We start from the raw sequence: 11,019 nt of genomic DNA, 5'->3' as shown, positions 1-11,019 counted from the left end.
ATCCCTCACTCTTTCAACAGGAGAGTACAAGCCGATCCGGGATTAGATAAAGTGCTCAAAGACATATGCCTCCCCGGAGAACAATGGAAGAAGGACGCTAGGGGTCAGCCATTCTAGTTGAGAAGGAATGATCTCAAGCCAGTTGCTAAAGGTTGGCTGGAGTTCATTCAACGCTCCATCCTCCCCACTAGCAATCGCTCTGAGGTCACTGTGAGGCGAGCTGTGATGATCCATTTCATTATGCTTTACAATGAAGTGGAAGTTCATCAGTTAATCCCTTCTTTTTAGGAGGGCTTCGTTAGCCTTTCTCTGTTTCTCCCCCAACATGTTTGATGTGTATATTTCCTCCGCCTGTTGCTGCTACTTTTAATTCCACATTTCACGCTTTACACTAATGATGTTTTTCTTCCCTGTGTAGATCTGCAGTTGGTATTTGCAATGGACTTACATTACTGGATTTAATAATTAACCAGATTCAGGTGAGCCTTCAGACTTCAATTTTTTTATTTTTTACTCTCAATATGCGAGTATAGTAATCACACATGTTACACGCTTAATACTCTCCTTAAATTATTCATTACATCCCACTTCAACCTTTTATCAATAGTGCAGATTGAGCACATGTCTCACAGAGTTGAAGTATATCCAGCTTTCATATTTGTTGCTTTTATTTAGGGTTTTAATTTACTATTGCCTTTGTTTGTAAGACCCTATACTCCAAGTATGGATGCAAGGTTCCATTGCTTCTTTTGAGCAAAGATGACACCCATGACAATACTCTAAAGGTGAATTGCCATTTGGATTTCGATATCATTATTTGATTCTGCAACCTTAGTTATTACTTATTGTTAAAATCTTCAACCTTCTGTTCAGGTGTTGGAAAAGTATCAGGGATCAACTGTTGATGTATAGAGGATTAAGCAGGTTTGAATGTGTTTCATATTTTTTATTAATTGATGATATTACGTGAATACCACATGTATATAGGGTGAAAGTGAATACCGAATACTGATAGCCGATAGCAAAGTGGCTATCGCTCAGTTAGTGTTGATAGAGTGATATAAGTGATATCAGTGGCTCTCCAGGGGTAGTTGAAGGGCAGGGGAGATGCAATGATATTAGTGAGATATCACCCAATTTTCCATTATTGGTTATTATTATTCAGTAAAAGAAGGTAAAACAAAGATATCAGGTATTCGAGAGACCTGAATCTCTCCTAGAATCTGATCCTATCTTTTGTCTCTATTTTCCCATCCCCACTCACTACTTCCCACAGCCCTTTACTGTTCCCACCTCGCTCTCATAACAGAATGCCCACTCTCCTGCATTCACTTTTCAACTAGGCAAGTTAGTTATAAAACCCACCCTAGCCCATCTTTCACTCAATTAGAGTTAGGTCCCTAGTTTCTAATTAGCTAACAAACCTTGAGTGTTATGATATTACTTCAAACCTATATTTGGCTGTAGCTATATATTATAGATGTTAATATTAAGTAGTCATTAATAGAAATACAAAATTATCAAATGGTCCAATTATCATTATCAATAAAAGCGTAAATTGGAGAAATTTGGCAGCATTGATATTCCAATTTATTGAATTTTATGTTCTGCAATGAAAAAGTTGGATTACATTGTAAATACTTTAATGTCTTATATCGATATGTTAACTTTATATGCCAGAGGACATCCTTTTTATAACGGTGATATTTTTCGTTGGGTGATGACTACTGGAACCCTTGATTTTTTACTGTCACAGGTATGAACTTCCTTTGCAGTTGAGCACTCTTCCTTCATTTGTCCCTACCCTTTAAAATGTATGAGCAAGATCTGTAGGAACTTGGATGGAATTACTTACAACACAAGGCCATAATTAAAATGTGTACATATATGTGTGATGCACTTATATCGTTTGTTACTTGTTGACTAGGTTTTTAAATAATGTTTTCCAAGGTAAGGAGTATATCCTTTTGATCAACGAGGATAATGTGGCTACCGTCATTGATCCAAGTATCATTATAATCTTTATTTTTGTCACTAAAATTATTTCTTGCAAGTCACTGCTTCTTGACTAGCATTTAGATTCAAATATTTTGATTGCTGTCTACCTTGATTGCATCTTGTAGATATACTAAATCATTTGGTGACAAATGATATTGAGTGTTGCATGGAGGTACATATTTATGTTCTCATTATTATGTGTAAGACTACAACTTCCCTTTTAAGGTATCGGAGTTTCTTGTCTCATGTCTTTTCTCTCTTTCCAGGTGACACCAAGCAATTCATTTCATTTAATATTAACATCTGTAATATATAGCTACAGCCAAATATATGTTTGAAGTAATATCATAAAACTCAAGGTTTGTTATATACATAGCTAATTAGAAACTAGGAACCTAACACTAATTGAGTGAAAGATGGGCTAGGGTGGGTTTTATAACTAACTTGCCTAGTTGAAAAGTGAATGCAGGAGAGTGGGCATTCTGTTATGAGAGCGAGGTGGGAACAGTAAAGGGCTGCGAGAAGTAGTGAGAGGGGATGGAAAAATAGAGACAAAAGATAGGAACAGATTCTAGGAGAGATTCAAGTCTCTCGAATACTTGATATCTTTGTTTTACCTTCTTTTACTGAATAATAATAACCAATAATGGGAAATTGGGTGATATCTCACTGATATCACTGCATCTCCCCTACCCTTTAACTACCCCTGGAGAGCCACTGATATCACTTATATCACTCTATCAACACTGACCGAGCGGTAGCCACTTTGCTATCGGCTATCAGTATTTAGTATTCACCTTAATCCAGCTTACTACCCGATGTGGGACGTTGGACACCCCATAATACCCAAGTCCCTAAGAAGGTACTATAGTGTACCATGACAATAATATTCAATTTGTCATTCCAATATTTTATAAGAAACCATTCTTAATTATCTTCTATAATCCCACATCGTATGACACGTGAAGGCAGACTATATCATGGTATCAAAAATAAAGAAACTACAAAAGCCTATGTTACAAGCACTTTTACATGGCAAACTAAATTCACAAGATGTTAGGTAGAACATAATATGTAGCTGCACGTATTTTTGTAGATTTATATAAATCAACTACATCTATTTTTCTCACAACAAAATGAATTCAAGAAAGACAAGCTTCGTATAAATTTAAGTTATGTTATAAAAGAAAGTACTACTGAAATGGTAATGGTAATGTTAATCTGAATATTATTAGAATCTCTAAAAACAATTTCTGCTGAAAGTTTAAATCTCTTAGTCTACAGGCATGCATGTGAACATATAGAATCCAATTTCAGACATGGGTATTGTAAGGATGACATACACTTCCTCCTTGCTGTAATGTCCAGCTAATGATTCCAATTCTAGACCTTCACCATCACCTTCACCCTATATACATGTGATGCATTGATAATCAGAAATCGCATAATATCATCAATTAATAAAAAATATGAAACACATTCAAACCTGCTTAATCCTCTGTACATCAATAGTTGATCCCTGATACTTTTCCAACACCTGAACAGAAGGTTAAAGATTTTAATAATAAGTTATAACTAAGGTTGCAGAATCAAATAATGATATCGATATCCAAATGGCAATTCACCTTTAGGGTTTTGACATGGGTGTCATCTTTGCTCAAAAGAAGCAATGGAACCTTGCATCCATACTTGGAGTATAGGGTCTTACAAACAAAGGCAACAGTAAATTAAAACCCTAAATAAAAGCAACAACTATGAAAGCTGGATATACTTAAACTCTGTGAGACGTGTGCTTAATCTGCACTATTGATAAAAGGTTGAAGTGGGATGTAATGAATAATTTAAAGAGAGTATTAAGCGTGTAACATGTGTGATTACCATACTCGCATATTAAGAGTAAAAAATAAAAAAAATTGAAGTCTAAAGGCTCACTTGAATCTGGTTAATTATTAAATCCAAAAATGTAAGTCCATTGCAAATACCAACTGTAGATCTACACAGGGAAGAAAAACATCATCGGTGTAAAGCGTGAAATGTGGAATTAAAAGCAGCAGCAACAGGCGGAGGAAATATACACATCAAACATGTTGGGGGAGAAACAGAGAAAGGATAACGAAGCCCTCCTAAAAAGAAGGTCTATTCAATTCTTGATTGCCTAAATAAAGTGAGCATTATACGAACAGCAAAAGAAGACTCTTATTTGGGGCCTTCCGAACCCATATCTCTTGGTGAGGCAGCATCAAACTTCAAAACAACAAGTTTGTCCAAAAGCTTCTTAGCTTCTTCCATATCTGCTACCAACGAGAAAATTGCTGAGCTCCAATTTTCAAGAGACAGTAATGAGGATCGGTAGAGAAAATAGATGGCCTACCTTGAGACAAGGGAGGTAAAGCGGCATAAGGGAAGACAGGTATGTCGAGGTTTGGCAAATCGATCTTCGCAGCCTTACTTTCTTGAATTTGGAGAGGTGCTGCTTCTTTGAGCTTGCCCTTCTCTTTCTCAAGAAGGAGGGTCTTGGTGAGGAGGTTGCAGAACAAGTAGACAAACTGGACCGAAGGATTGGCGGGAACGGGATAAGCGACACGGGAGAATGAATGGAGGGGCATGGAGGAGTCGACAATGGCGACGACGGGGATGTGAAGATTGTGAGCCTCGTTGGTGACGGAGGACTTGGAGTCGGTGTCGAGGATGAAGATGCAGTCGGGGGGCTGGGTAGGGCCGAAGACGAGCTTCTTGTTGCGAGAGCGGAACTTCTTGGGGCTTTAGCTGTTGGTGAGGAAGCCGCCGGTGCGCCAGAGGGAGTTGGTGGAGGGGGAGTAGGAGCCGACGCGGGTGGTCATAAGGTGGAAGATGTCGTCGAAGAAAGGGTTGGTGTTGATGAACATGAACCGACCGTTGCGGCTTGCAAGGGACCCCATGAAGTTCAGGGCGCTCCTCATGCATATCAGGGTTTTGTCCGAATCTATGATTGCCATCTTGTTCCTCATGCCATACGTGTACTCCTTCAGGTGATGCGTCGCCACTCTCCACCCCATTTGTGCATTCGTGCTCAGCAGCTTCTGTATCACTATCGAATGCACCATCATCCTTTCTTTCGATTCACGCTCGCTTTTAGGGTTTAGGGTTTATGCTTCTTGCTTCAGCCTCTTTTACCGCTAGTCTACTGCACTCCAAATCTCTTCTCTTCTTCCTTTTGCTATTTTACGGATTATGTTCTTCAGATGTTAATGTTAATTACAATATTTGGCCTGAAGGTGTGATTATCAAGGTTTTGGAAATTGAACCCTGCACTAATTACTGATTTAACGGATTTAATTGTGATTCAAGCAGAATAATCGATTATAAGTATTTTTGTTAAATATTAGTGTTTGGATTACTTTACAGAACTGTGGATGTGTCAGAATTGTACTTACAATATGCAACTTGCGTGTTACTTTTAGCGGAGATTTGAAGCAGCTTTAGCAGAGATTCACAATAGAGATTCATCACGTGTCGAGCTATCGTTCAACACGCACCCTGTGTGTTACTTTTACCGAGATTCTGCGTAGATTCTCAAGACAATTTTAGTAGAGACTCTCAGCAGGGATTCGACACATGGTAGCATCGCAGCAACATGTAGGATGCGTGATTCCACGTGGCTACTCCCCAGCAACACACAGGTTGCGTGTTAACTGTGCAGCGCAGTGTTTCAAGGCCATGTGACAACCTCCCAACAGCACGCAGGTTGCATGTTGACTGCTGCTTCCCGAGGTATCTCTATATAGGGGACAACCCATGCAACGGGAAGTGATAGGAGTAAATGGGTGCCGTGGGTTGGTGAAGGGATGGTGAGTTTAGGGATGTATAAAAGGATGCTAGGGTTTTGGTTGTGTGAGTGAGGGTTGGGAGCAGGTGTTTCAGTGTGTGTGAGTGAGGGTTGGGGTTTAGTTGTGTGTGAGTGAGGGTTGGGTGGTGAAGTGAGTGTTGGGTGGTGAATGGTTTTGGAGAGTGAGTGAGGGTTGGAGATTAATGATCGCTGACCCAGCGTTAGTCATATACAGCCTGCCATAGAATGAATCAGCAGAAGTTGGAGTAGATGGTGAGAAAAGTTGATCCAGAAGGAAGAAGCATCTCCGAAGCCTCAACCGTTCTCATGCCATTGATTTCACACCTATCCAGTAACGTTTTATTTATTTATTTGTTTTATGCATTTTTCACAACAACAATAATCTTTTCTATCTTCCTGACTAAGATCTACAAGGTGTCCATTGCTTGCTCAAACCAACAATTCTCGTGGGATCGATCCTCATTCACCTGAGGTATTACTTGGACGATCTGGTGCACTTGCCGGTCTATCTGTGCGAAACTTACGGAGTCAATTTTGTGCACCAAGTTTTTGGTACCGTTGCCGGGGATTGTTCAAGTTTGACAAACTATCGGACTGTCTTGTTGCTTAGATTAGGTACTTTTTATGGTTTAGTTGCTCTTTTAATTATGTTTCTTAATTTCTTTTTAGAAAACTTTTCAAAAACTTTTCAAAACCTTTTCTCTTCATTAGTAATCTTTTTCCTTTGTTTGAATTTTGTGTCAATCTTTAAGTTTGGTATCTTTTTGGTGTTTCTTTGTTTTTCTTTCCTTAGTTTTTCGAAAATTTCTCTTTGTTTTCCTTCTTGGTGTTTGAACTGTTCTTGTTATTTCTCTTGTTTGATTTCAAAATTTTTAAATTTGGTGTCTCTTTGCGTTTTTCTTTTCTTATATTTTTGAAAAGTATTTTTAAGTGTTTTTCATTGTGTTTGAATTGTTCTTGGTATTTTTCTTGGTTTGATCTTAAAAATTTTAAGTTTGGTGTATTTTAGTGTTTTTCCTTATCAAAATTTCAAAAATTGAGTTTTTAATTTCAAAAAAATTTTAAGTATGGTATTTTCTTGTTAGTAAAGTTTAAATTTTAAAGTTCAAATATTATCTTTTCAAATCTTTATCATATCTTTTTAATTTAAATCTTTCCTATCTTATCTTCTTTCAAATCTTAAATTTTTAATTCTTATCTTTTTAAATATTTTCTATTTTTTAAATTTGAAAATTCAAAATTTGAAAATTCAAGTTTTCAAAATTCAAATTTCAAATTTTAAAATAAAATCTTTTCAAATCCTTCACATTTTATCTTTCTTTGTTTGACTTTTTCTTTCCAATTTTAAATTTCAAGATCTTCCTTTGACTCTTTCTTTTTAAATTTTAATCTTTTAAATTCAAATCTTTTATCTTATTTTCAAATCTTTTTAATTAGTTGTTTGCTTTATCTTGTTTTAATTTTAAGTTTGGTGTTTCATTGGTTTTTCTTTCTTTCAATTTTGAATTTCAAAAATCCTTAATTAACTTTTTCTTTTTAATTTTTAAAATTTCTAATTATTTCTTTTCTATTTTCCTTATTTATTTTTGAATTTGTACAAAAAAAAATCTTTAATTCTTGTTTCTTCTTGGGTATCTCACTAGGATCTCCCTATACTCTGACATAGAGACTCCCACTTTTCTTTATCTCTTGTTTCTGTATGCAAGAATAGGAAGAGTGCACTATGGATCTAGAGGTAGAGGTACAACCAAGAAGAACTTTGGGGTCTTATACAGGCCCCACTCCTGACTTCTATGGAAGTAGCATTAGTATACCTCCTATTGGAGTAGCTCCTTTTGAGCTCAACCCACAGTTAATTACTCTAGTGCAGCAAAACTGCCAATTTCAGGGACTTCCTCAAGAGGAGCCCACAGAATTTCTTGCTGAATTCTTGCAATATATTGACACAGTGTACACTGACGAAGTAGACCAGGATGTCTACAGGTTGTTGCTCTTTCCATTTGCTGTGAAAGGCCAAGCAAAGAGGTAGTTGGATAATCAACCCAAATCAAGCTTGAACACATGGAATAAGCTGCTGGATAAGTTCTTGAATCAATACTTTCCCCCAAAGAAGTTGACCCAGCTAAGACTGGACATTCAAGGCTTCAAATATGGAGATAATGAATCATTTTATGATGCTTAGATGAGATACAAGATAATGCTACGGAAATGCCCTACTGAAATATTTTCAGAATGGGTAAAGTTAGACATCTTCTATTACGGACTCACAGATATGGCTAAGATGTCCTTAGACCATTCTGCTGGTGGTTCAATCCCATGAAAAAGACAATTGAGGAAGCTCACGAGCTCATTAACATAGTTGCCAGTAATCAGCATCTGTACTCATCTAATGAGACTCCAATGAAAGGAGAGATTAAGACAGTGTCCACTGAGTAATACCCTCCTGAACAAAGTGAGTCATTAGCCCAACAACTGCACTCCCTTGCACAACAAATGTTGAAATTTCAAGCGATGCTGCAAGAAGGCCGAGCCTCTAACAGAACTATAGAGGCACAGTTGAGTCAAACTAGAAAGCACTTATCTGAACAGATAAGAGAAGAGTGCCAAGCTATCCAATTAGGGTATACCCTGAACACCCAGCCTCAGAACAGTAAGAGGCAAGGAGAAAAAGGAATGGCAGAAGATGAACAAGCTGCAGCCCAGGGTACCATCAGGGGCGTCTAACACCCAGAAGGGGGCAGCCCAGGTGTTGAACGCCAGTTCAAGGGAGGCCAGACACATGTAAGTGCTGGGAACACCTGTCCTAATCAAGTTGGTAGTCCTTCTATAGGTACTATGAACACTCACCCTACACCACTCATGGCCCATGAGTACAAGGCCAAGTTACCATACCCTCAAAGATTCCAAAAAGCAGAAAAGGATAGGCAATTTGCCAAATTCTTAGAAGCTTTTAGGAAGTTGGAGATCAAAATCTCCTTTGCAGAGGCTCTTGAACAAATACCTTCATATGCTAAGTTCATGAAGGAAATACTGAATAACACTTAAATCAAATTCCACATCCTTTTGCAACAATCGAGAGAGAGGTAACACCACCTTACTAAAGTCCTTAATGAATCACCGGTAAAAACATGCATGTCCAAGAAATGCACGGATTTCCCTCACAGAAGAGGGGTAAGGCATACTAGAAATAACATTGACCTTTGCCAGATCAATAGAGATCCCATCGTTAGAGACAATGTGCCCTAAAATAATACATTGTCTAACTGTAAAATGGCATTTCTCAAAATCTAACACAAGGTTTGATTTAGTACACCTCTCTAATACTTTTGCAAACTTGTCTAGGCAAAGATCAAAGGAGTCCCCGTAAATAGAAAAATCGTCCATAAACACCTCCATGCAATGCTCCAAAAGATCCGCAAATATACTCATCATACACCTTTGGAACGTAGCCGGTGCGTTGCACAAGCCAAATAGCATTCTCTTATACGCATACGTTACGAAAGGGCATGTGAAGGTTGTTTTTTCTTGGTCTCCGGGAGCAATGTGGATTTGAAAATAACCGGAATATCCATCTAAGAAACAGTAATGAGATTTACCACATAGGCGATCAAGCATTTGATCGATGAAAGGCAACAAAAAGTGATCCTTCCTAATGGCTAAGTTTAAGCACCGATAGTCAATACATATCCTCCATGAGTTTTGGACTCTTGTGGCTATAAGCTCCCCTTGTTCGTTCTTGATTGTAGTAACACCGGATTTCTTTGGAACCACTTGGACGGGGCTCACCCACTCACTATCCGAAATCGGATAGATAATGTCTGCTTCTAATAACCGGGTGACCTCCTTCTTCACAACCTCTAGAATGATAGGATTTAGATGCCTTTGAGGTTGTCTAACGGGTTTGGCTCCTTCTTCTAAGAAAATTTGGTGTTCACATACTTGGGGACTAATGCCAATTAAGTCCGCTAAGCTCCACCCAATGGCCTTCTTGTTCCTCCTCAAGACATTAAGCAACTTCTCTTCTTGGTGGGAGATGAGTTCCCTTGCAATTATTACCGGAAACTTTTGGTTCTCCTCAAGAAAGACATATTTTAGGTGGGTTGGGAGTGGCTTCAAATCCGTATTTTGTTCATGACTTGGCACTTTGTCTTCCAGTATCATTGGGGGTGATAAGACCTCTTCTTCACATACATGGGAACTCCCCACACTTGGGTCTTGATTCATACTCTTTCCATCAAAGCCATCTTGATGGACTTCGGCTACAATATTGTCAATCAAATCGCACCAGAAGATAGAATGATCCTCCGGTGGATGTCTCATGGCTTCATCAAGTTTAAAGCTCACTTCTCTTCCATCGATCTCAAACGAGTAGGTGCCTGAAAACACATCCAACTTGAACCGGGAGATCTTCAAGAATGGCCTCCCAAGTAAAATAGATGATATCCTACCGGAGTCACTAGGGGGAATCTTGAGAATATGAAAATCAATCGGAAAGACCAACCCCTTTATACTCACTAGAACATCCTCCGCAATCCCAACCACGGAAATTATGCTTTTATCCGCTAAAATGAATCGGGCGGCCGACCATTTTAACGGGGGTAGCTTTAAGACCTCATAGACGGACAAGGGCATAATACTCACACAAGCGCCAAGATCGCACATAGAATCAACAAATTCTACCCCATCTATGGTGCAAGTTACTAGGCAAGGGTCGGGGTCACCACACTTCTCCGGCACATCATCCATTAAAGCGGAGATTGAGCTTCCCAATGGAATAGTTTCTAAATCATTAAGCTTATCTTTGTTCATACATAAGTCCTTTAGAAATTTTGCATATTTAGGCACTTGGCGGATAACATCAAAGAGAGTAATGGTTACCTCAACTTTCTTGAACATCTCTACCATTTTGGGATCCTACTCAACTCGCTTCTTGGTCTTTCTTGCCAATGTGGGAAATGGGATTGGAGTAGCATCTTGCAAGACATCCCCATCCTTAAGTATTCCACCCCTTGGTTGAGCAATCACTTATTCAACTACCTCTTGGGCTTCATCCTCCTCTTCGACTTCTTCTATCTCAACCACATCCTCATCTTGAGTGACCTCTATTGGACTTGGCTCTTCATGACTCCTCTCTTGCAATTTGGTGCCGGACCTCAAGGTGATGGCATTGATGCCACCCTTGGGGTTGGGTAGAG

At 38.6% G+C, this 11,019-nt stretch overlaps 2 protein-coding genes and 1 long non-coding RNA gene across 5 annotated transcripts; 1 reads left to right on the top strand and 2 right to left on the bottom strand.

Moving 5' to 3' along the window:
• On the top strand, positions 58-3,010 carry LOC107625107. 3 transcript variants are annotated; one of them, XR_002357239.1, is made up of 8 exons: positions 66-336; positions 419-479; positions 708-785; positions 874-924; positions 1,681-1,756; positions 1,928-2,007; positions 2,124-2,170; positions 2,265-3,010. It is a non-coding gene; the product is annotated as an uncharacterized LOC107625107 (long non-coding RNA). The 3 variants fall into 3 exon arrangements; XR_002357237.1 differs by having other exon boundaries at positions 58-336; positions 1,681-2,007; XR_002357238.1 differs by lacking the exon at positions 1,681-1,756 and having other exon boundaries at positions 61-336; positions 1,757-2,007.
• On the bottom strand, positions 3,156-5,279 carry LOC107625106 (ribosomal protein S2, mitochondrial). Its single transcript, XM_016327685.2, is given in 5 exon segments — positions 3,156-3,406; positions 3,485-3,535; positions 3,624-3,701; positions 3,931-4,289; positions 4,370-5,279. Coding segments are annotated over 2 exon segments (810 nt in total). The 5' UTR covers positions 5,085-5,279; the 3' UTR covers positions 3,156-3,406; positions 3,485-3,535; positions 3,624-3,701; positions 3,931-4,194.
• On the bottom strand, positions 8,939-10,570 carry LOC110269193. Its single transcript, XM_021116877.1, has one exon. It carries the CDS (start codon positions 10,568-10,570, stop codon positions 8,939-8,941), a length of 1,632 nt encoding a protein of 543 aa, XP_020972536.1.

This window comes from Arachis ipaensis, chromosome B02 (assembly GCF_000816755.2).
Source record: "Arachis ipaensis cultivar K30076 chromosome B02, Araip1.1, whole genome shotgun sequence".
NCBI lineage: Eukaryota > Viridiplantae > Streptophyta > Magnoliopsida > Fabales > Fabaceae > Arachis > Arachis ipaensis.
This window is presented reverse-complemented; position numbering and strand designations above follow the sequence as displayed.

Coding starts and splice junctions, on each gene's coding strand:
- LOC110269193 (XM_021116877.1), bottom strand. CDS start 10,570: ATGGATGATGTGCCGGAGAAGTGTGGTGACCCCGACCCTTGCCTAGTA.